Genomic DNA, 26,400 nt, shown 5'->3' with positions numbered 1-26,400 from the left:
TGTATCTGTCAGAGAAAACAATATAGCATTGTTACGGCTGGTTCAGGTGTTAAGTCTCTCACTGTGTGGCGTTATTTTTTCTTTTTAATCTTTACCGTCTGATAAGGAGACTTCGCTGTGTAATAGAACTAACATACAGTATATAACAGCACTGAGACTGGCATCATCTGTTCATAACCTGATAAGATGTGTTGTGTTGTGTACATCTCCCCTGTCCTCTCATGACATCATACCCAGTGTTGTCACCTCGGCCACACAATATCTCTGACGTACATATTTAAACAAAAAATTGATTCACGTATATGTGTGACGCAAGTTAAATTATTTCTATTGAGAGCTGTTGACGTAGACAGGAGTTGACTCATGTCTAGGACTGTGATTTGATAGAAGATCGATTCGACGTCGACCTGTACCAACACCATGAGAATTTAGTATTTACATAAAGTAAAAAATAATAGTGTATTGGTATTTATTTTGGAAACTATATAGATTTATTCCCTATTAATTTATCTCATACCGAACGACTAGAATTTATAAGTTTAGTCGTGTTTCTCCTACTATCTCACAGGCTGAGCTTAACGTTAAGATGTACAGTGTTTAATAGCAAGGAATATTATCCTGATGACGTATAGCTGCAGGAATGAACGTATTGCATTCTACCTACCTATTCGAATCTGTATGAATCCACGGAGTCCGATGACTGTCTCGGTCAGTAAAATAGTGAGGAAAACAGGTTAGCGCCTCGACTCTACAACCCATCCTCGGTTCCCTGCCTGTTTTCGACTTAGTTCTAAGGCTAGAGCAGGAATCCAGATCTCTGACACATTTTTCAACCATAAGAAGGAATTTTAAACCTCAGTCCTTAATTATGGTCTCCAGAGCCCAGAAGAGGGAAAAAGAAAGGGAGGTCGTATGTCAAATGAATCACCGTAATACACCCAGAGCCAGGTAAAACATATTTTATAAAAGATAAATGCAAATCTAGATGAACTCCTGTTTCCCAGCTCCACGTAGTTTGAAGTTGTAAGATCTTATCGGTATCTCAATATATCCAGGCAGAGGAGAAGGCTGAACCTACACTGATAGTGAAAAGTTTATTTAGCTAGATGGCCAATGACACATTATACAGTGTCGACATGGCTACGCCCCTTGAAATCTGAAGCTTTCTTGAAATTGCACCCGATCTATACATTCTAGTGTTAAACAAAATACATTTGATGTCTACAATATTTTTCCATAGGTCTCCAAAAGGACATTTTATAACGAAAAATGCTAAATATAAGGTACTTGTTCATCAGTAAAGGTATTTGTGACCAACAGTCCAGCAGAAAGGAAGTAAATATCACTTAAAAGATAATTTAAAAATATTTTTTAAGCATTTATTATCTTCAGAAACATCACACAACACCCGGATCAAGTTTTACATTACAGATTTCAAATATTCGTAGTAACTTTATTCATCACCTAGCGGGGAGGACCTCACTCATGGATAACAAAATGGGCTTCCTGTTAGGTTAATCTTTGCCAGACCAGGGAAAATAAATAGGCAATAAGAGGCAAAAAATCTGCACCCAACACCCAGTATGGTTATGGCATCCCCCCCCCACTCAGTCTTGGTGGCCAGCGGGGAGAGATGAGGCCGGGTTTGTGTTCTTGTGAATGGATTGGAGAGCACAAGAGCGTGATGACAGTAGTGAAGAAGGTGGTGTGGTGTGGTGTGGACACGTGGAGGAAGAGATACATCAAGAGGATATACTGAGGTAGAGAGAGAGAGTGGTGAAGGTCCAGGTTGTGTCTCAGGATACATGTGGGTGTACAGTAGGTCACAATTATTGTGCTGCCTCACCGCGGCCTGACGAGCTGCACTATCGTGGACAAAAGTTCGCTCCTTCCCAAACTGAAGCAGTATCGACCCGCACAGCACACCCGCACCAGATAACACTCAGGGTAAGTCAGTTCGGAGTCTCATTCCCGTGTCTCAGTTTCACTACAGGGAGCGAACTTTTGTCCACGATAGTACATACGGTATAGTTCTGCTGGGCCTCAGGTCGAGGCACACCGGCTCAGCCTCGGAGTGCTCCACCATGCTTGGCAACTCACTTCCTGGCCAGTAATGGCAGGGAGGCCTCAGGGTGGCCCACTCCTTGGCTAGCCGCTTCCACAAGTAAGAATAAAAAAAAAGAAGATATATATTATAAATAATGGGATTAAAATAATGATAATAAAAAATATTAAAATAATAATAAATAATAGGAATAATAATACTAATAATAAATAATAATAAAAAAATTATAAATAATAAAAATAATAAAAATAATAGGAATATAATAATAATGGTAATAATAATAATAATAATAATAATAATAATAATAATAATAATAAAATAAGGAAGTACAGGTATCTGGATGGCGGTCTGGTCACTGATAAATTTTGCGAAAAATAATCGACCGAACCAAAGTGTCTATACTTAAACTTAAATGTATTTCGTATATTATTTTTTTCTTACTGTTTCTGAAGAAATATGTTCCAGCTAATATATTCCATTATAAAGTTTAAATAAAAGTGTTTGTTGCATTATAGAAGGAAAAAAGTAAAAACTAAATATCAATATTTTTGTGCTTTATTTATTAACACTAAATCGTCCAACAATAATGTCACAGTCTAGAGAGTGAAAGTAAAGATTAAATAAGACGAAAAGAGTAAGAAAAGATAATATCGCCCCGGTCCAGTTTTAAGACGCAGCTTTTGTGAGGATCTGGTTTTAGTGCCTAGCTAATCTCGATGAGGGCGGCCAGAGCTCCCGTGTAGGCAGCGTTGTAGTCGCAGGCCACCTCGTTGTGTTGGTAGTCCTGGCGATTGTCCTCGTAGGCTCCGCTCTGAGGTAGGAGGAACATGTAAATTAGAATTGCCCTGTGCATATCAACATTATATTCTTATATCTAAGGGTTAAGGTGGCCGTCACCACGCTGAAGCAAAAGAGATATGAGGTGAACATCAGTAATGTATTCCTATATTTAAGCGTAGAAAAATGTTGTGTATGAGAACACAATTACTGTATATCCCCACACATAAGAACTGAAACTACTTGTATTACGGTACTGGAAGGAGGGGGTATAGTTCTGAACTCAACGAAAATAACGAAGTTCCACAATCAGCTTAAGATTATACTCCTAGACTTCTGTAGACGAAACATTATGGACTAATCTATTAAAGTCCACGACTATTAGCTACTACTTGACCTACACGGAATTATAGTGATGGCGTGAAATTCGTTCTGATGACGATTACCTGTCTGGCATGACTGGTTTTAAAACAAATATATTGTTATTGTGTTTTAGAAACTATCTTGTAAGAGTTTGATCAATAAAACACCATCAGCAAATCACTCTTAACACGCTTTGCTGTGAGATAAAGAAATCATTACTGCCTGGCCACAGGGAAATCACAAACCGTTACTTACCGCAGCTGGCCCGCCGACGAGGGCACCGTAGAGGACGTGAGGGTTGGGCCCCGGGTTGGTGAGTGCTCCCTCGCAGGTCTCAGGAGGGGTCGGGCAGGAGCTGCAGTCCAGATATTACAAGTTAACCTTTTCTCTGAGATTTGTGATTGAAATATTTGTTTTCACGTAAAAAAAAAAAGTAAAAAATTCAGTAATATAAATTAAATAATGAAGCTTCCGCCTATAATATTAATTTCATAAAAATAACAATACAAAGTAAACTCGTTTTTTGCATTGTAACATAATTATTAAGGTTGTTCTGTACAGGTTACGAACAACTTAGCACTTATATGCAGTATTTTTTTTACACTTATATTTCTGAATATATTTCGACACATTATTCTCCGAGGATGAGAGGGCATGTTATTTATTAAGTAAACGAGTAACACAATCAAAGTGTGTGTGTGTGTGTGTGTGTGTGTGTGTGTGTGTGTGTGTGTGTGTGTACCTGGAGCGGTGGTGGGGCCTCTCAGGGTACTTCTCGCCGTAACCCACTACGAAGGACATTTCGTATCGGGAGTTGTCACCCAGCAGTTGACCGACCTGCCCCCTGGCCCACTCTTCGTTGGCCTCTTTGTCAATACCGTTCTTGGCCGCCTGAAACATTCAAATAAAATAATAAATACAGTTACTTTCATAAATGTAAATAACTAATCATTATGTGATGAGTTCACAGAAGGTTTCCATAGTATCTTATATAATTAGTGTAAAACTTTATCTTTACGATGCCTGTGTTTGTTGTCGAGGGAAACATGACAGGAACTGACCCAGAGGGAGATGAAGGCGACGTTTGCAGCGTGACGATTGGAGCCCCATTGGTCCAGGAAGACCAGACCTTCAGGGGTGTAGTCTGCTTTGTTCTTCAGGAAGTCTAGGTACTTGAGGAGCTGAGTAGAGAACTCCTCTGAGCCGTCCAGCAGTATGAACAGTTCCTGTTTTGATGATCGGAGATTAATAAAATATAAATTGTGGAACCTGCGTTTTAGGGTAACCATCTTAAGAATGTAGACTACGAGGCCAGCCCAAGGTAAGTTAAGTGAAAAGATAAGAGCTGTGTAATACTCTTGAAATTATCCTCAACCAGACACAAGAGTTGTGTAGTCTCAACTCAGAGTTTTGTTAAGGGGGGGGGGGCAGAGTAGAGTATTCCAGAGCAAAGTTTCTCAACTGGTGGATTATGATTATTATTATTAGGCCAATTATCTTAAGTTGTAGAATGTAGGTTACACAGGAGCGCCTATCTTCTGTACAAAGACTTCACAACAAGTTTCTTTTTGTACACGGGGTTGAAACTTTTTAATTTAATTTTTGTTTTTGTATGTTAGGTATTTTAAGTTATTGCATTAAGTATAAACGAGTATAACCAACTGTTCAAGCTATCTAAAACTGTACAAAAGACAAAAAGAGACCTTAAATCAACACAACGAAATTATGTGTTCAATAAAAATATTTCACTTACAAAAACGCCAGCCCTCTTGTCGTCCCAAGAGAACTGTTTGACATCTTCTGCCAAGAGGTCGAATTCATTCCAGCGGTCGCGGGCTCGGTCGAGGTAAGCGTCGTCTCCTGTTGCTCGCGCCAGCCACAGTGCTCCCCAGACGAGCTCGTCTCCGTACCCGCTCCAAGAACTGGGGAGAGGGATGGTTTCTGTAACTCAAGTATTGAGGTTAATGGTCTGTCACTGAATTTTATTTTTGAGATTGCTGATTGGTTGTTGTTAATGATCTATAGGTGTTACTGATCTGCGGCTAACAATGACCTGTTTATATTGCTGACCTTCTATTAACCTATTTGCATTGCTGGTGATAGTGTTGTTATGTGCTGTGTTTCTGACTGAATAGTGATGAATTATTATAACTCTGGTTTTTCCAACATTCTGGTAAATTTCGTTATATGCAAATATTGTTGGTTCAGTCGCATAGTATTACCTCGGACTTTGCGCTCAGTATCCCATTAAAGGGGTACACTGGAGTTCACTAATAACAATATAATAAGACACGCAACACTTTTCCCCGTCCTCTATTACTGTATTTAGTTAGATGAGTCACTTAACCGTACAACTAAGTTTTGTTTACAAGACAAGTGTTCACAATAAACAACACACATGTTCATCACAGCACACACCATCACATAATGTTCACGACTCATGTTCACCAAAGTACTCAACTCAACACAACACAACACAACACAACACTCATCTCATGTTCGCTATACGCATGTTCACCACAGTACGTAACACTTACTGGTAGTATTCTTTGGCGTCAGGGATGGAGTTGTCGTAAGTCTCGCGGAAATTGTCGGCGAAATCGTAGAGTTCCTTGGCCACGTCCAGCATCGTGGCGGCGTAGGTTGGATCACTTTCCTGAGGAGGCAAAAAACTTCGAGATGAAGAAAATAAAACAAACACACACACACACACACACACACACACACACACACACACACACACACACACACACACAGTTTTAAGGTAGGTAAAATTTACAGAAGTACCAAGATAACACAGAGAGAATATCAATTATATGTAACTTGAGAATAGAGAGAAAAAAAATTATACATTGTTTGCTTGTAACCAAATCCCATATCACAAAGACAGGTGTGCATTTCACTCAGTATACCACCTACACTAGACAATGACTGACGAACGGCGTAGAGGAAGGTGCTGGGTGGAGGAGTTGAGTAGTGTGTTGTCTGCTATGTTGATAAATACCCACTCTAGCTTAGCATACTATAGGACCTCAGCAACACCAGCCACAAGAAGATTAAAGAGAGAATCACCATTTGAGGCAAGATATTAAGGATGTTAACAGAGAACACTAGTCATCCTCATTTAGTCCTACTTGACTTGCCAGGAGCTATAACCCAAAACTGAACCCTGTAAAATGCATCATTGCTTGGGGCTCACATCAAGGTATATTTGTGTCAACTCTCATCTTAATTGATCCAAACATGGCGGACAATAGTTCTAGACAAATTTTGTGGGTACATGTATTTGTACTTTGACCCATAAAATTAGTCAAATGACCAACATAAAAGACATAACAAGTGTAGGGCGTATTAGACCTAGAGGTGAGTTTGATGGCAAAAAGAAAGAAAGAAGAAAGAGCAACACAAAAAGTCTTCCCTCCTTTAGAGAACATAATTACCTGGAAGACCATGGAGGCTGCGGCGAGCGCGGCAGCTGTCTCGGCAGCCAACTCAGTTCCTGGAGGAGAGAAACAACAGGTCTTATGTTGTGGTCTTTAAAGTTCGTCTTAGGAAAGCGACAATTTTTATAACAACCTCAATCTCAGCAATATTATTAAGAATCCCAGAACGAAGAAGAATAAGGAGACACTAGAATAGACATAAAATTGACGTAAGGTGATCTTATAGACTGACGACCACCAGCCTAACACTCACTTGCTTCTCATATATTAACCACGTGTCCTTTAACATGAAACTCTCAGGCCACACAAGAGTTCGCTTAGAAACAGTCAACACAGAGAAGCTCAAGAGTCGGGAACACCTCTGCTCCTCATCTTACCTGCATGAGGTTCATCGATTTTAAAGGAAGGACGGTCCATGGTCATGTCTTCAGGTCGTCCCCAGTAGGAGTGATCAGGTCCGCCGGCACCAACCTGCACAGTAAACAATTATTATATAGATATTTCTGAATTATTATACCTCATACTGCACTGTATATATTCAAGGTAGCTTTACTTTGGGCTAATATTTCTGTTTTACTAATTTTTTTAAGTGTTTTTTTTTAATTATTCCCAACTTGTTTCCTTATATAATGTTTAATCCATTTGCTGCCACACATCAGACATCTTGACCTACTTAAATCTCTATAGATAAACTTTATAAGGTCATATTGAACCTAATTAAGGTACAACTAATACTTAATTTCTCAGCCTGGTAAAACTCCCAATAAGTCCAGAACTCAGTATATTATTCATTAGGATTTAGGTTAAGTTCCTTTATGTCACTTTTGCTAAAGTTCGCGTAAGGAACAACTGACCTGGCCGTAGAATTCGTCTTTGGCAGTGTGAGCCTTGAGGAAGTAGTCGGTGGCCCACTTGAGCGCTGCCATACCGTACTCCGTCTGACCTATGGGAGACACGCCAGAGTCAGGAGTCTAGTTAAGCTATAAAACAACGCAGTTTATTAAGAATTGTATTTCTATGTCAGGATTGTTTGTCGGCTCTCGTTGTAGTTGTGTTGATTATAAACTTCTTATTCGTGTGATTATCGACTAAAATTTATGCTTCGTCTTAGTTCACCTAAATTACTTGTGAGAAACACACTGCAAGACTCACCAGCTGCTTCATACCCATCAGCGAAGTCAATGAGGCCCCAAGCCAGCACGGTGGCGGTGTAGGCCATCGGGAAACCAAACTTGACGTGGTCCCCAGCTGAACACAGAAACACAAACTATAGATAACCGTTAATACAACTTAGATATCAGAATATGTACTTTGTTTTTCCATTTGGCAATCGCCTCGTTTAATTTTCCTCTTACCGTCATAATAGCCGCCAGCAAGGTCGTGACCCACATCAGAGCCGTCGTCCAGAGCCGAGTCGCCTCGCCAGGTGACGCGCTGATCTGCAGGCAGAGGACCTGACCGCTGGGCCTCGTAGAACACAAACGACATGCACAGTAGCTGAGGGTGAGGGGCGAGAGGGTAAGGCCATGAGAAAAGAGGAAACGGAAAAGTGACTTGCACTGAGGGAGAGTTGACTTAGGAATGATTGACAGAAGGAAGGGAGACGAGATACAGATTTGTGATAAGAGGTTAGGGGCTACTGGACTTAAATATTTTTACCCTGCGAAACAAAGTTCATAATTTGATTCATGTGATTCCTCTTCATTGGAAATACTTTTTCCTCTGCCCAGTGTTTGTCCAGTTACTGAGTTCGGTGAAGCATGGCTCTTTTCTATACAGTTTGATAAAGGAGATCAATAGCCAAGAATTATATATATGAACACCGTGACTCTAAAAGAAACTTAAGTTCCCCCCCCCAAAAAAAAATAATATTCCATAATCTTTCTATAAATGTCTTCTGTTTCCTTTCCGTCTTCGTTAATTCATCAACAGTGGATCTGTACCTTTGAAGCTAAAGTTATCAAGGACAGAACACACCTGAGGCACTCACCTGACTGTAGTCGTAGGGCATCATGCCAGTTTCAGCACAAGGGTTGGGCATGGGTGCAGGCGTGGTGGCGGTGGTGTCTGGAGGTGTGAGGGAAAAAACAAACGTGAGAATAATGTGAGGAGTGAGGAGCTGGGAAGAAGACACTGTGAGGTGCTGGAAGTGAGAAGCCATCTTGAACTTACCGAATCCAACTAATATGAACTTCGATTAAATCTAACTAAATTCAACTGATTTTAACTCCACTATCAGTTTCTCTATAGCTATAATACTTTGTCACTCGGAAAAAGTTACTCGCTGTCAGTGATATTTTATTTAGGCTGCCATGTCCCGCCTGATTTTCTTAATAGTAATTATGTCCTTCCACTAAATTAATTGTATTCAGTTATAATGAATTAATATTTGCCTGTAGCTCTTATACGTGCCATTGTCACTGATAGATAATCCACTCGCCCATTGACGGAGAACTGACGACTATACTGGCCTGGCACATCACTGTACGATATATAAATTCACATTTCTCGAGGCAGTCATGACATAAAGCGTCCTCCAGTGTCTCCCACAACACTATCAACGTGTATGTAGTGTAGTAGTCTTAGACGTAACATGACAGCAGGACACACCTCATTCTGGCTTCATCTAGGAGAATGTTCCTTGCAATAACCAGCTTCGAAGGCGAATTCAAGGTAGTTTTAGCAACCAGTGTTGATGATCTGTGAAATTCCCGATTATCTATTTTTTGTCTCCCATTTTCCTGTATGTTCAATGTAAATCGATCCTAAATTTTCTAGTCTGAGTGTCGGTATTGTGCTGTAGTCTGGAGTGAGAAATATAAACATAAATGTGACGAGTGTGAAGCAGAGAGCAGAAGCGGCAGCACCTACCACAGATCTCCACACCGTTGATCACCTCGTGGATGACGAAAGGCATGTGGTGAGAGTAGTGCACCATGAAGGAAGCCTTCACCTGCTCACCCTCCTTTACGTTTACGTTCTGGCTGAAGAGGTTGTAGTTATAGTCGTCCTTCTTGGTCGCCCCGCCAGAATAGTACTGTCCACAGTATAGGTAGATGATATTACCTGTCACTCTATTTAATCAAACAACTAAATTTTATTTTATTTATTGACAAGGCTGCAATATCCTTCTTATAAGTGATATATGTATATATATATATATATATATATATATATATATATATATATATATATATATATATATATATATATATATATATATATATATATATATATATATATATATATATATATATATATATATGGAGATTGGCAAGTGCCTAGACTCGCTGCCATTCTCAACCAACTCGAAAACTCGACTTAAAAACTATCCTTATTATATAGTGTCTTTGAATAACTAAAATGTATTAAATGTATTCGGCGAAGGTTTATAAACTGTTTATGAAGAATTTTACAACCAAGAAGATACATCCGGGTAAACTACCACTCAGTAGACGACTCACATTAACATCAGCTCAGGGAGGGACTTGTACCAGACTCACCTCTATTCTGTCTACAGGTGTGTTGAAGGTCAGATCTAGGTCCAGTCCTTTGATGTCCGTAGGAGCAGAGACAATGAAGTCTGCCTGGAACCTGCCCTGGAACTGTTGGACGACTTGGACATGTTCACACTGGGCCTTCGCTCCTGTGGACACAACGCACCAAAACGTTAAACATCAGAATTAAGCAAAATGATCCTGGTCGTCAGGGCTAGAGTATTACATCTTATATTAGGGTCACTACATCCTCTTTTACTAACGAATTAATTACAACTCTGGTAAAGGTTTCTCCGTTAGTCACCTGAGACATGCGCTTGACACCTTCATGCCAACACCAATCCCCCTCCCTCCCGACACAAGACAAACACAAGTTTTCTCGTTTACCGGAGGAGACCGATAAGCTTTAAATAGTTGAGTCTTGTGTGAAATAAGAGAACACTGAACCTTCGAGGACAATTACTGAAAACTCTCCTTACGTACGAGAATGCCATTATTTTATTATAAGTGAAGATTCATTGTATATGTGTGTATGTGTGAGTACCTGTATAGAGGAGAGAGAGGCTAATGGCCCCCAGCAGGCAGGTCTTCACAAGAACACCAGTCATGTCTGCAGCAGAAGAGACTGTGGTAACTGAAGAAGGTTTTCGTTTTTTTATATACACATCTGGTGGGCACGTCACCCTCACTTACGCCAATCAATACAATCATTTTATTGCTGGGGTTTCTCAGGGTACTCACCTGGGTCACCTTGATACCTGAATTATCAGATATGGAAACTCCGCGGGATAAATGACTAACACTCTCTCTCTCTCTCTCTCTCTCTCTCTCTCTCTCTCTCTCTCTCTCTCTCTCTCTCTCTCTCTCACACTAAATAAGATAATTGCCGATTAGCGATAACTTCTATGTGTTTCTTTTTATAGAATACGTCTGACTTGACACAGACGTAAGTGTATATTATATTATATAATGATGCATATATACAAATAGTTTCATAAATAACTTATCTTAACCTAACTTAACCTAACCTATCCCTGTTTGGCAAAATGTTCAGTTTTATTTAATTTATCAGTAATCATCCCTATTTAGCGTGAATAGATAAATTATAGTAAAAAACTTGGAATAAAAGGTTCCAAATATGACATGGGTGGGATGCTCTCGTGGCAAGACTGTGTCCCTTACAACTACAGTATAAGGAAAGTACTGTACGTATGACTGTATGAAATCATAACTAAAGTCAAGAATGACAATACCTGGAATAACTTATGGAAATTTAAAAACGGTACAACATTAAATACATATTTTCTCAATTGGGTGAAAGGAGCCAGGACTTCACTCCTGCTTTTTGTACGGGTACTTAGCCGTAAGTGTTCTTAATGAGTGTCTGAACTCTGGCAAGGTGATGGGGGGGGGGGCTTGTTCAGTGATGCCTCTGAGGAGTGTATGTGTGTGTGTGTCTTGTTGTGACATCTTTATGGTCATCGTGTGGTGGTATGATTATTCTGGGATGACATACCACTACAACCCACTCTGGGTATACCTTCCCGTAAGTGACCGCGGGTGGTTTGATGGTGGACGACACATGAGTTACACACTTGACACTTAACTTTATTTTCTGCAAGGTGGTCGTCGTCGGTCATGCTTGTCATTGTGCAAGAGAATATGTAACATAATTTTGCATTGGTGTAGATTCTGAGTGGAGCATATCAGTGTGTGTGTGTGTGTGTGTGTGTGTGTGTGTGTGTGTGTGTGTGTGTGTGTGTGTGTGTGTTTAGGTGTATGGTTAAGTTAAGAATTTCATCAGGCAAGTGTTCACAGGTAACACCACTAAAGTCATGCCAGCAGACTGTGGTGCAGGATGGCGGTGGTTGTTGTGAGGGGCCACACTATCCCTTCCTACACAGCTGTTGGTCACACGGCCACCACACTGTTGAAGTTACAAACATAGAGACTCAAATATTTGTTTAAGACTGTGCGTCACTGACGATACGGCGGTAAAATAATTGCCTTATCAGGGAACTTGCAGATGATACCTCTCTCAGCACCTCTAAGTTCGTGAACCTTTATTGCCTGCACCGCGAGGTAAAAGTAACCTTTAAAGAGAAAGTTAAAAAAGATACAGACATTTGAGGCGGAGATGAGGATGTACCCCACATAGTAGAGCCCTTCCTCCCCCTCCCCCCAATGAAAGATTATTTACCTTTTTCTAATTTGTCACTGAGCACAACCGTAGTTATTAAGATAGCACGAAATTTGATATACTTATGTTAATAGCTCCGAGAGTACATTGTCTAAATTAGGAAGAACTAATTGTGTAATCTTTGACCTTGGGCAGCAGACGACAGTAAAACACAATTACTCGGTTACATATGTGATTTTATTGTGTAGATCATGTTGTAATATATATATATATATATATATATATATATATATATATATATATATATATATATATATATATATATATATATATATATATATATATATATATATATATATATATATATCATACTTTGAAAAAAGTGAAATAAAGTAATAATAATTTTTTACCTGAAAAAGAATTAAATACTAACATTCAAACAGTCATGTAAATATGAGGTGAACTGTTGTAACCCGGCATAAGCGGGGATGGAAGAAGCGGGATGAGACGACCATATTTGAGACATTGTTTTGTGGTCAAACTGCACTTCGGAGACGCACTGCCGCAGTTTTTAACCTAAAGAGCTGATGTTTGTTATAGTTATTTTTTCGTGTGCACTTCATTTTGACCAAGGACGGACATAGGCTACGAGCTCCTCTTTTAATTCTTAGGGATGGTGGCTGCACCGTGCCATCCTGGTTATCTTTACTTTAGAAACAAATCCAGGTAACCAGGCCCGGATTATCCATTAGGCACAGTAGGCACAGTGCCTAGGGCCTACTAGATATTGAGGGCCTACGAAAAATTAAACGAGAACTTTTCTTCCCCTTTTTCTACAGGTTATTATTAAATTGATACTGAGGTACTTTTTTCCATTTATTAATTACTTAATCCTATTAGTATCTATTTATGTTACTTGATTATTTTCTATACTATTCTATTTAGGCATATTCTGGCCATAGATGAAAGCAAAATAGTAGAAGAAAGTTGTTTCAAAGAGTACACAAAATTTTTATTTTTTTTCAGTTGTCTAATACATACTTTTGTTTCTGAAATATCCTATACAAGTTACAACGTAATCATTAGGAAATGTTTAGAACATACTCAATATGCCAAAGCAACTGCTTCGGAAAATTGACACAGATTTTAAGTTAAGATATTTATTAGATCAAAACTTTACGGCTTTTTTGCAGTGCAAATTGTTTTATTATGTCATTAGTGTCTATCTTTCGAAGCAGTTCATTTTCAATTGAAAGTAGGGAAAGAGAAGAGAGCCGCTCTTGGCCCATAGTGGATCTTGAACAGATTTTAATTCTTTTTAGTTTGGAAAAGGACCGCTCGCTTTCACAACTGGTTGCAAACAGTGAAAGATAAATTCGAAATGCAATGTGGACATTAGGAAAACTGGTTATTAATCCACAGTTGATTAGTTGTTTCAGCATTCCATTCACGGTTTTCTCCTCCGGGTACATATTTGAGAATAGCAAAAACTCATCAGCAAAACATTTTTCCAAATCACTGGAATATGTCTTCACTAGATTTCTGGCTTTCAGGATCACTTTATCCTGGGACAGTGATTTGTCAACCAGGAAACCAAATCTGTCACACAACACTGAATATGCTTCTTGGCGTCTAACCAACTGAACAATGAGCTTGTCTACAATTGGATAAAATGTCTGTGTTCGAAATCTGTCACTTGCAGTCATCACATTTTATAATTAGGTACTAGCTTGTGTTATTAGTGAATATGCTGTCAAATGGGGCCCCATATCTTGGAGGTGCCTAAGGCCTACGAAAGTCTTAACCCGGCCCTGCAGGTAACGCCGGGTTTCTTAGTAAGTATACTCGTATAAGTACAATATCTGTCTCTCTGTTCATTATGCACGGCTTCAGTTTTGAAGATAAGGAGCTGAAATTAGGCATGAAGATGTGCAATGGCCTCAGAAGTGTCCAGAAGGAATGGTTTTGTGAGGTTGGCCCGAGGGGACGGGGGATTGATTGAGTACAAACACTATTACAATATTTCCCTCACCGTCAACACCCCGACCAAACCTTTCAGATGAAGGAACACCCCCACCTGCGCCAGCACTAGAGTAACGTGAGAAAAAAAAAACACACCCTCCTACCCAACGATTTACCACCCCCATCATTAATCAAAACAATCAGACTATTACCCAAACACCATTAAAAACAGGAAAGTAACTTTAACATCAATGAAAAAGCAGATAAACAAAAATAATTGTTGTTTAGGAAGCCCAACGTGGACAGGCTCGGTCAGACTCGTTCACTTAATACGTGACAATATTATTTGAACGGTGAACCAGTTAACCCTTTCACTACTGGACGTCACTTTTAATATTTTATTTGGCTAATGCTAGATGATTTTATTCAGCACAGAGAGACCACTGGTACCTAGGCATTCTTATATCTTCACCGAGGAATATTTATTGTTTAAACCTTTGAAAATCATTACACGGCAGAATGTGTTGTACGACCCCAAGATTTGTCATAAAGGAGGAATTTAGAATTTAGGCGTCTTGGTCATAGTGGTCAGTCCCTCGTGAGCGTTGGGGGGCAGCCGTGTAATGTTACAATTAAAAGAAGAAAATTTATTTACTGTTTTCAAGATTTTGTGAGATTAAGGCAACGTAAGCTTACTCAGTTCGTTCATAACTGTTGAAATGTTGCCAGACTTCGACTGCAGAACAATTTGCATCTTCTTTAATTTTTTATCATTGCATATATTCAGGATTTAGGTATGGTAAAAAAAAATATATATCTGATACAGTATTCTCTTTTGTCTACACATGTAACTAAAAGAGTCGTCTTATTAACTTTTTTTTTACTCTAACTCCCTTGATAATTGGTGACGGCGTGATGTCAGATATGATACAACCTGGAAAGTTTCTTTACATCTCCAGCAATGATCGAACGCCTTTACCTTCCTATAACCCTCTGTCTTTCCCCCCCCCACCTCGAAAACTACCTCCTCTAAGTCTAAATTATTTAATATTCAGGATTTAAGAGATTTTCAGTCCTTTGTTTGAGGCCACCAGATTAAGACACTGCCCGAGTATCTGGCAGACGAGAAGCCACAGTAATAAAGAACACAGGAATATTGTATATACCTCACTGGTGCTGGAATTTGAACATAACTTCTAAGTTTCGAGTAATTTGGGATACCTACATATAGTCATCTTATCTAATCAAGTGACTGAAAGAGAAGCTGATTCAATAATAATAATAATAATAATAATTAACGGTTTATTGAAAAAATTCTGCAGCCCGAAGGTTGAAAATATACATTGGACATAAATGACTTATTACATACATTGGTGGTTTAACAAAAGCCTTCATTAGAGAAAGGTAAAGGAACATACAGTGAACATACAGATTAATGTAGGTGTTGAACAGCAAACTCGTAGTGTAGTAACTCCCTCCCAGATGGTGTTAGGAGGAGCTCACTCTCACGTGGTGTAGTAATTCCCTCACAGATGGTGTTATGAGGGACCTCACGTGGTGTAGTAATTCCCTCACAGATGGTGTTATGAGGGACCTCACGTGGTGTAGTAATTACCTCACAGATGGTGTTATGAGGGACCTCACGTGGTGTAGTAACTCCCTCACAGATGGTGTTATGAGGGGCATCACGTGGTGTAGTAATTCCCTCACAGATGGTGTTATGAGGGGCCTGACGTGGTGTAGTAATTCCCTCACATATGGTGTTATGAGGGACATGTGGTGTAGTAATTCCCTCACAGATGGTGTTATATGAGTGAGGTGTGGTCTTAGGCTTTCCTATCGTAGACGGATTAACACATCGCTGGTTGTTGTTGGGTTTCACGGGCCGTTATCACTGGGTACCTGGGACCTCACTGTGTGAAGGTTAAATTGGGTACGACTGTTACTGTTGAGTTGTTCTCACTGACTTCAGCACTGTTCACCACTGTTCACCTCTGTTTAACACTGGTTCCGTTCCTTTCCTAAATGAAATTGTAACTTCTGGGTAGAACTTGTTGATATTCCGGTGGGGAGGAGGGTTCAGGGGAGGGGGTTGGTATGGGCCAACTTAACAGTTGACCTGGCTGCTCCGAGAGGAGCACCAGGTACGTCTTGACCCTTCGGTGGTCAAGGATGTAGTCACTTAGCGGTAATAGTGATGTTGTGTTTCTCGCCACCAAACAGTGACATAGCAGATTGACGTTGTTATCAAGGAAAAAGAGTGATTTAGGCTTGGTGGGTTAACTCCAGTAAATTTACTTGAGTTCCACCGTCGAGGGTCTTGAGGTTCGCGTTGTCACTTCCGCGCTGTAGGAAGAGAGTCAGGTAGTGGTGGGGGGAGGCTTAGGAGTCGTCCCGAGTTATATTACTGGGGACACAAACCAGATGGCGCCTTGACTCCTGAAATTCCGTCGTTTAAACCAAAGAGTAGCGATCATTGTTACTGTTTTCATGTAACGTTGGTTTCTTCGCTAAGGAAGTAGTTGTGTAGCTACGAAAAAAAAGAAAAACATATCTCGAAGAGAATGATACAATATGCACGAAATAGGATGTTAAACATAGCTTCCTAAAACGACCACATATATTCAATGGTGGTGTTGACATCCATATATCACTACTTGTTGACATGGCAAAAATACCTCAATATTAATCTTATATAAATATATCTACTTACCTTTCAGTCAGTTATCACGGTCAGTTCCACAAATACACCGATGATTTGAAATTTAAAATGTATTTGTACTCCTTATCTCAATCTTTATCACATTTAACGTACCATGTAACTTTCACATCCTTGTCTTCTGTATATCACTGAGATCTTTAGAGTGTTGTGGACCTTGACAATATTCACATACAGCGGGGAGAGATGAGGCTGGGATGGTTCTCTTGTGAATGGATTAGAGAACACAAGAGCGTGATGACAGGATAGATGAGACGGATATATATGGGTGCAGAAGCCAGTAGTGAAGAAGGTGGTGTGGAGGAAGAGATAGACCAAGAGAATATACTGAGGTAGAGAGAGTGGTGAAGGTCCAGGTTTTGTCTCAGGATACATGTGGTGTACAGTAGGTCACAATACATACATACATACATACATACATACATACATACATACAGTCCTATCATAATTTAGGTGTATGTTTATTTTCCTTGGGGGTAAATAGAAGTAAATTAAAAGAAAAACATTGAATTTCTGTTGTGTTTATTAATGAGAAGTGATTGAAGAAGGGAGTCAGTTAATGGTGTCTAAACTGATCTCGATGAGGGCGGCCAGAGCTCCCGTGTAGGCAGCGTTGTAGTCGCAGGCCACCTCGTTGTGTTGGAAGTCCTGGCGGCTGTCCGTGTAGTCGCCGCTCTGAGGTAAGAAAGAACAAATAAGTTGAAATGACCTGTGTATAACATCGACATAATATTCCCGTATCGAAGCGTTAAGGCTTGTACTGACGAACTATAGAGAAGGGTAATGCTTGTGAGTTCAACGTTTTTAACTTGTTTCAGGAGCGAGAAGAAACGTGATATGAAACTATTCTGATTGGAGGTGTAATTTTGTTGATGTGTGTAGACTAATATGAGGAGATATGTTCAGTTCAACAGCTTATTTAAACGGTAAGAACTTATCACTTAAAAATTTAGGTTCACACTTCAAAATGGTATGATAGATGAAAAGAAAAGAAGTGTATCGTTGAAATTTCAGTTGTTAATATCTTGCAGGCTAGATTCTTTAAGACTATTGCCAATAAAGTACAATAAATATATCACATTAATAACTCTTAGCGGCTCCTCGGGGGCATGACCTGCTGTGACTTACCGCTGCTGGTCCACCAACAAGGGCGCCGTAGAGCACGTGAGGGTTGGGGTCGGGGTTTGTCAGGGCGCCGTCACAGGTTTCCGGAGGGGTCGGACAGGAGCTGAAAGGGGGAAACTACTCGTCAGGATCTTCAGTACAATTTGACTGTGATAATTGTAAATATTTACCCTTAAGAAATTGTGAGAATTATTGTAATCTATGTAAACTAGTTTCACGTAAAAAAAAGTATAAAGTACATCAAGTACATCTGGCCTCTTGAAAAACCTTATTTCTTAAAGGTGAAATAAAAAAGAAGAAGATAGTGTTCAAGTTATTTCAGGTAAGTTAAAAATAGGAAGTCGACCATTTTTTCAGTAATTATTATCTGTGAATAAACCTATTGCTAATATTAATGACAATGCCATTAGAAGAGATGGTTCGTAATAACACTATGTCTTTCTGCCACAAAAGAATTAATCACTCAGTTGGGAACACAAGCAGCTCTAAGCGTGTTCTTATTAATGGCCGATCTATCTTTGGAAGAGACTTCATTAATTATGATTCAGAGGAAATATCATCTACGGTTAAATGATGTGTACAGTATAATGTAATTACAGTACAAGAGGAAGGTTAAAAGCCTTGAAAGCAATGACGCTATTAGTTTAAAATCTTATCTCAACAAGTAATTGCCATCACAGAGAGATGGTCTGTGACTCAGTACTTTTCCTGTTGAGAATAATGACTAAGTCTGAATAAAAATGTTGTGTTTAAATCACTTTGACCTTACTTCTATGTACAGTTGATTAAGCGTGTAGATTATTTCAAACACTCGTGTATATAGGCTATATCTACGTTTAGGACACCATCTTTGATCAGAAGTTAATTAATCTAAAATGACTGTGTAATAACAGACTGAGACACCATATTGTGATTCTGTGACATTTCAAGAATCTCGGGATCTTTAATGTTGCTTTCAAGGAAGTCTTTAGACATTTTCAGCATCTTATAGTTTATCTACAAATATTAAAAAAGCACGTTGAAAGTGTGTGTGTGTGTGTGTGTGTGTGTGTGTGTGTGTGTGTGTGTGTGTGTGTGTGTTTGTGTATACCTGGAGCGGTGGTGGGGCCTCTCAGGGTACTTCTCGCCATAACCCACTACGAAGGACATTTCGTAACGGGAGTTGTCGCCCAGCAGTTGACCGACCTGCCCCCTGGCCCACTCTACGTTGGCCTCTTTGTCAATACCGTTCTTGGCCGCCTGAAACATTTAAATAAAATAATAAATATAGTTACTTTCATAAATGTAAATACCTAATCATTATGTGATGAGTCCACAGAAGGTTTCCATAGTATCTTATATAATCTGTGTAAAACTTTGTATTTTATCTTTACGATGCCTGTGTTTGTTGTCGAGGGAAACATGACAGGAACTGACCCAGAGGGTGATGAAGGCGACGTTTGCAGCGTGACGATTGGAGCCCCATTGGTCCAGGAAGACCAGACCTTCAGGGGTGTAGTCTGCTTTGTTCTTCAGGAAGTCTAGGTACTTGAGGAGCTGAGTAGAGAACTCCTCTGAGCCGTCCAGCAGTATGAACAGTTCCTGTTTTGATGATCGAAAATAATTATAATATAAATTGTCTAACAGGTAACAGTACATATTCAGAGTCTGGGAGAAGGTGCGGTGGCTACCATAGACAATAGTTGCCTTCCTAAGAAGCTATGGCTTGTGGAACCGGCGTTTTCGGGTAACCATCTTAAGTGTAGGTTATGAAGCAAGTCTAAAGTAACTTCAGTGCAAAGATAAGAGCTGTGTAATACTTTTGAAATTTATCTCGATCAGACGCAGGGGTTGTGTAGTCACAGGTCAGTTATCTCAGAGAGAGAGTCAGGTTCGTGCTCTCCAGGTTCAAAGTTATCTGAACATTAGGATTACGATTATCTGTGAAATATTATTGCTCCACCAACACCCAGTACAGTTCACCAAGCTGGTACATTTTAAACATTTTATGTCTGCATGTTGTTTCACGTTAATGTATAATGTTTTTATACTTATGACTATTATATCTACAAACTGTCTGAAAATATATAACACAAAATTAAATCTTTAATTTACGCAGTGAAATTATTTAGCTTCTTCGTAACATCAATTTATAGTAAACTTACAAAAACGCCAGCCCTCTTGTCGTCCCAAGAGAACTGCTTTACATCTTCTGCCAAGAGGTCGAATTCATTCCAGCGGTCACGGGCTCGGTCGAGGTAAGCGTCGTCTCCTGTGGCCCGCGCCAGCCACAGTGCTCCCCAGACGAGCTCGTCACCGTACCCGCTCCAAGAACTATGGAGGCAGAAAATTACTGTCACTCACATGTTCCTATTACTGATTTCCTGGTAGTTTTGGCCAGTTCATATTGCTGATCTGCTGATGATACTGGCCTGCTGGTGTTAACCTGAAAGAGGTGTTTCGAGATGAATGCTCTTCAAGACTTGGCATAGTGGTGTTGAAATACTTGTTTTGCCCTACTGATTTTAATAGTTTCCTTGTGAAATCTCTGGCCAGTTAACCCTTATGTATGGTGTCGCCTCTGAGCTGAATGAAATCATCCGGCTTTAGCCAAATAAGATTCTAAACGTGGCGTCCTATGGTGAAGGGGTTAGTATTGATGATGATATGGTGTTACCTCGGTCTTCGTGTTCAGCGAATATGCCAATTATTTTTTTACAATATATATAACCCCTATATATACGCAAGACTTTAACTTTCGCTGATACTCCAAACTGTAAGAACATTGTACGCTTGTTCCTTTCCCATTAAACTGTACTCTTATGATGATAAACAAAAAGAAAACAAAATAAATTCAATGGAACAATAAAAAATAGTTAATTATCACCCAGTTTCACTTTGCCTCAAAATTCATCTGTCTAAAAAGTCGCCTGAGCTTCGTTAGGATCTGCTTTATTTTTCCTGTTATTACTATCCTCTATCGTATTGGTGCAGACTGACAGTCACTCATCCTCCACAATAACTGTAACACCCACTATGAAGACAAGGACTATGAATACAAAACTATATTTGTATCAATAACCTCGATTTCTATGATGCTCACCTGCTGTGTGACGTTCAGGTAAACGCAAGCTAACCATATCATGATACGTCTACATAAATACTTGACACATGTTCACCACAGTACACAACACACTAATCATGTTCAGTATACACATGTTCACCACAGTACACAACACTTACTGGTAGTAATCTTTGGCGTCAGGGATGGAGTTGTCGTAGGTCTCGCGGAAGTTGTCAGCGAAGTCGTAGAGTTCCTTGGCCACGTTCAGCATCGTGGCGGCGTAGGTTGGATCACTTTCCTGTGGAGGCAAAAAAAAAAAAGTAGAAATTAAAAAAATAGCGGCACCAAGCACAGTATTCATTCTAGTATAGTCTACCAACTATGTCAAGATAGTTTTTTGCCTTTTCACTGTAATATTTCCCAACTGGAAAAACAAGAACAAGTACATTATAAATGAAACAACAGGAGTATCAGACACTACAAGTGGGACAACAGGAGTATCAGACACTACAAGTGGGACAACAGGAGTATCAGACGCTATAAGCTGAAAATCAGGATCATTATGTGAGGCAACAGAAGAACAGAAGACTTATACTCTATTCATAGGACAACAGTAAGGATACAGCAGCAAAGTTAATTACATTGAAGACCATGGAAGCTCCAGCGAGGGCAGCAGCTGTCTCCGCAGCCAACTCAGTTCCTGAAGGATAAGAGACAACCATCAGTGGTGTGTTTTAAGTTAATATTAGAGGGAGACAACTGTGAACCAAAGTTGTATCCCTCCCACTTTTTAATGGTTGATGACTAGTACAGTTACTAATGTAGTATACGCGCTTAAGCAGTATATCTCATTGTTCCGTCCATTTTATATATGATAATTTTTTGTAATGGAAACGAGGCTCTCGGACTCCATGATAGAGTACTATTAGAAAGGTCACGGCACCTCAGCGACCCTCGAGCGACGGACTTACCTGCATGAGGTTCATCGATTTTAAAGGAAGGACGGTCCATGGTCATGTCTTCAGGTCGTCCCCAGTAGGAATGATCAGGTCCGCCGGCACCAACCTGCACAGTAAACAATTATTATATAGATATATACATTCTAGAGTGAGATACTGAACGCCTGTACCTGTAAAGCAGTCAAGCTGAATTGATTAAATTTATTTGAATTTTACATTAAAATAATGAAATGCTCACATTCTACATCTACAAAAACTCTTCTAAAAAATGGTAGCTATATTTTGTGTATACTCGTAAATTACAGAAAAGAACAACTGACCTGACCGTAGAATTCGTCTTTGGCAGTGTGAGCCTTGAGGAAGTAGTCGGTGGCCCACTTGAGCGCTGCCTCACCGTACTCCATCTGGCCTGTGGGAGACACGCCAGGGTCACGAGTCTCTCACAACACTATCCAGGTAATTATGATATACTGCTCATTTATTATGGCCTTAACTATGTCATAACTATTGAAATGTTGTTTATCTTGGCCTTTTATGGACAAGAATAACATCCTGTCTAAAATGCGAGTCTTTTCTTGGTATGTCCCGAACCTTGGTCTTGTTTAACTTAGTAAAATCTCAACACTTTTAAGGATGATCGTCTTGTGTCTTATATATAATGAACTGTTTACGAGTTTAATGCGAGTTGTAAAGTATTGGGAGCGCAAAATTGAAACATGGACAATTTGAGCACCAACACCATACAGGTATAGAAAGTTACTATAATTGTATAACTTTCTTCATTAATTTTACTTCTTTGAGAAAGGGCTAAAAGGTAATAGAAAGACTTTGTAACAGTAACAAAAACACTCTCCTGTAACATGATCTTAGAGTTAATAATCAAATCTGTCCCTTTTATCCAGTTTTCCTGCTGTTATCCTGGAGTTACTGTATATTTAACGTCTCATTAATCTGTAGTCTCGAGTCTTTATTAAGGAGTCTCACATACTCCTTCTGGGATGCATGGATATTGATTCGCGAACAAAGGGATAGTTAATCAATTACACTGCTCTAGATTTATATATGAACGATTTTCACTAATACCAGTAGGATTGTGAGACACTCTGCACTCGTCAAATCAAGGAGTCATAAAAGGCACACCGTCTCCAGTGATCAGCTATAATGACATATGTGCACCTTCACCTCACCAACTTAACAATAAAACTCACCAGCTGCTTCATAACCATCCTTGAAGTCAATGAGGCCCCAAGCCAGCATAGTGGCGGTGAAGGCCATCGGGAAACCAAACTTGACGTGGTCGCCAGCTGGAATCAGAGAAACATAATTTTAAATAACTATTAAGAGGACAAAATTTAGAATATATTCCTTGCTTTTGGTATTTATCTCTCTCTCTCTCTCTCTCTCTCTCTCTCTCTCTCTCTCTCTCTCTCTCTCTCTCTCTCTCTCCTTACCGTCGTAGTAGCCGCCAGTAAGGTCTTCGCTATTGTCAGAGCCGTCGTCCAGAGCAGAGTCGCCTCGCCAAGTGACGCGCTGATCTACAGGCAGAGGACCTGACCGCTGGGCCTCGTAGAACACAAACGACATGCACAGTAGCTGAGGGTGAGGGGCGAGAGGAAAGAAGGATGAAGAGTGGGATATAAGGTGGGTGGTAAGGGCGAGAGGTCAGGGATTTGGTACAAACGCCGAGACGAAACACGAGAATCATGGGATAGAAAAAAAAATTCCCATGAGAGAAGCGGGAAGCGGGCAGTATTAAGGTATAACTGACTAATAAATAATGGGTATAAAGGAAGGGACGAGGGAGAACGAATGTAAAGTGAAATATTTAGACAAACTCAGTTAACATTGTTTATTGTATTACTGACTGTCAGCTGTTTCTTTTCTATCCCGTTTAATTTATCAATAGTTTATACGTTATTATGAAGTTATGAAGGACAGAACACACCTGAGGCACTCACCTGGCTGTAGTCGTAGGGCATCATGCCAGTTTCAGCACAAGGGTTGGGCATGGGTGCAGGCGTGGTGGCGGTGGTGTCTGGAGGTGTGAGGGATAAAACAAACGTGAGAATAATGTGAGGAGTGAGGAGCTGGGAAGAAGACACTGTGAGGTGCTGGAAGTGAGAAGAAATTATAAAACTGAACAGGGAAGAAGTGTTCAGGAGATGGTGGAATGGTTCTCTACCCGCCTGACTTATTCTACTCAAACTGCTTTAGAGTCAACTCAGTTTAAATGTACCAGTCATCCTGTAGGTGATTTTGTTACTGATGAAGGATGTCATTTACTCATTCATGGAGGAAAATTTAATCCCTAGTTAAACTGGTTTGGTAAACAAATTCCACGCAAAATGATCTCCTTAGACTAAACATAACCTAATCCAGGCGTAGTAACTCTCTCTAACTGACTTCTTATCTGATGGAAAATGTCATTTATTTTATTTGGTAGTTGTGAAGCATTAGCGACGCCCACATAACAAAATATTATTTGACAAAAAAAAAATATCAGACTTATGTCTAAAGTTCTGTTTTGTTTTCATTACACAAATTTCCACATTTTTTTCAGTGAAATTTACATAGAAACACATGAGTGGAGCTGGGCGATGGTGGACATGGTGTAGGTTTCCTTCTGACATTAGACGAAATGAAAATATTAAACGTGATTTAAAGTAATGCAGGCGTCACTGTTCTTGATAACTATCATTTATTTGTACTGTCCTGTGTAGATTTGTCAGTGTAACGTAATTTCGTTTAACTCAAGACTTCCTCCAGGTATGTCACCACCCTTAATGTTTTATGATTTACTGTCGGTACTGTGCTGTAGTCTGGAGTGAGAAATATAAACATAAATGTGACGAGTGTGAAGCAGAGAGCAGAAGCGGCAGCACCTACCACAGATCTCCACACCGTTGATCACCTCGTGGATGACGAAAGGCATGTGGTGAGAGTAGTGCACCATGAAGGAAGCCTTCACCTGCTCACCCTCCTTCGCTTTGACGTTTTGGCTGAAGAGGTTGAAGGTGTAGTCGTCCTTCTTGGTCGCCCCGCCAGCAAAGTACTGTATCAACAACAAACTGGCGCGTTAATGTCACACCAAGTTTTTCCATAAGAACAAACTCATTAAACAATTACGTGAGTTTTATCCCCAACTAAGTGTTAATATAGATCATTAGACAACGCTTTCCATATATGTGTGTGTGTGTGTGTGTGTGTGTGTGTGTGTGTGTGTGTGTGTGTGTGTGTGTGTGTGTGTGTGTGTGTGTGTGTGTGTGTGAGACTTACGACGCAAATGATTTTGTGTCGGTAGGGTTGTCAAAATCTTTTGTTCGTTGTGTCATACTGTCTCACACAAAAACGTAAAGATACTATTTGGAACGAGTACATTAGATTAGATGAGGTGAGGTTAGATTAGGTTAGAGTAGGTTAGGCTAGTAATAATGCTATTCATCTAGCAGGCAAGTTTTAATTTTCGAAGAAAGGAACGAGAACTTATAGTAATTATAATTATTTAGCACGATATTTTATATATCCATTCTCTTAATAGAAATATAACGTCTCTAAATAACTAAAATGTATATGGAAAATATGGTCATAAACTACGAGTCATTATGAGAAAATTTAACAGAGAGCTTTACCTCAATTTGGTCTACGGGAATATTGAAGGTCAGATCCAGATCCAGTGCCTCGATGTCTGTAGGAGCAATGGCGACGAAGTCTGCTTGGTATTTGCCCGGGAACTGTTGGGTGACTTCCACATGTTCACACTGCGCCTCCGCTGTGGACCCAAACCACCAATAGTTAACACCTTAGAATCAAAGAAACCCTTACCACCCCCGCCCCCGAGAGCTGAAAATATCTATTACGTCACGGTCACTGTATCAACTTTTACTGCCGGATGTAATAACAGGTTTAGTCAAACTCTCTCCATTAGTCACTGAAAAATATGCTTGACGGATGGAGGAAAGAACAAGTTCCTTCCAAAAGCCTTTCAGCGGAAAGCGTAAACAAGCAAGATATAATTATTAATGGGTGATATTGATTGATTGATTTATACACGAAAAATTTTATAAATGAATTTTCTTTGAAATTTGTTGAGCATTTGCCTTCAGTTTAATTGTACTGTGTTTTCGATTATAAGTTCAGATACGTTTTTCTGGGAGGGTGTACGTGCGCACGTGGCTGTCCATTTTATTGTATGTGATTACCCGAGTGGAGGAGGGTGAAGGCGAGAGCCCCCAGCAGGCAGGTCTTCACCAGGACGCCAGTCATGTCTATATGCAGCAGAAGAGACTGGTGTAGGAGGAAGATGTTCG

At 39.8% G+C, this 26,400-nt stretch overlaps 2 protein-coding genes across 2 annotated transcripts; both read right to left on the bottom strand.

Annotated features, from left to right (window-relative positions):
- Window positions 1-2,604: 2,604 nt before the first annotated feature.
- LOC121865165 (endoglucanase E-4-like) lies at window positions 2,605-10,791 on the bottom strand. Its single transcript, XM_042364472.1, has 15 exons — window positions 10,690-10,791; window positions 10,152-10,294; window positions 9,520-9,685; window positions 8,639-8,715; window positions 8,004-8,145; window positions 7,801-7,896; window positions 7,503-7,591; window positions 7,026-7,119; window positions 6,646-6,704; window positions 5,743-5,861; window positions 4,959-5,127; window positions 4,267-4,431; window positions 3,948-4,096; window positions 3,461-3,560; window positions 2,605-2,876 (listed from the first exon to the last, which is right to left on the bottom strand). Exons 1-15 carry the CDS (start codon window positions 10,751-10,753, stop codon window positions 2,769-2,771), a joined length of 1,740 nt encoding a protein of 579 aa, XP_042220406.1. The 5' UTR covers window positions 10,754-10,791; the 3' UTR covers window positions 2,605-2,768.
- A 6,680-nt stretch (window positions 10,792-17,471) lies between these two features.
- LOC121865163 (endoglucanase E-4-like) lies at window positions 17,472-26,400 on the bottom strand. The gene is made up of 15 exons (XM_042364469.1): window positions 26,293-26,400; window positions 25,723-25,862; window positions 24,980-25,145; window positions 24,052-24,128; window positions 23,545-23,686; window positions 23,302-23,397; window positions 22,414-22,502; window positions 22,106-22,199; window positions 21,776-21,834; window positions 21,314-21,432; window positions 20,236-20,404; window positions 19,508-19,672; window positions 19,182-19,330; window positions 18,095-18,194; window positions 17,472-17,641 (listed from the first exon to the last, which is right to left on the bottom strand). Exons 1-15 carry the CDS (start codon window positions 26,354-26,356, stop codon window positions 17,519-17,521), a joined length of 1,752 nt encoding a protein of 583 aa, XP_042220403.1. The 5' UTR covers window positions 26,357-26,400; the 3' UTR covers window positions 17,472-17,518.

This window comes from Homarus americanus, unplaced genomic scaffold (genome assembly GCF_018991925.1).
Source record: "Homarus americanus isolate GMGI-L3 unplaced genomic scaffold, GMGI_Hamer_2.0 scaffold37678, whole genome shotgun sequence".
In the NCBI taxonomy this organism is placed as follows: domain Eukaryota; kingdom Metazoa; phylum Arthropoda; class Malacostraca; order Decapoda; family Nephropidae; genus Homarus; species Homarus americanus.
The sequence above is the reverse complement of the archived record's forward strand: the minus strand, read 5'-3'. Positions and strand labels throughout refer to the sequence as shown.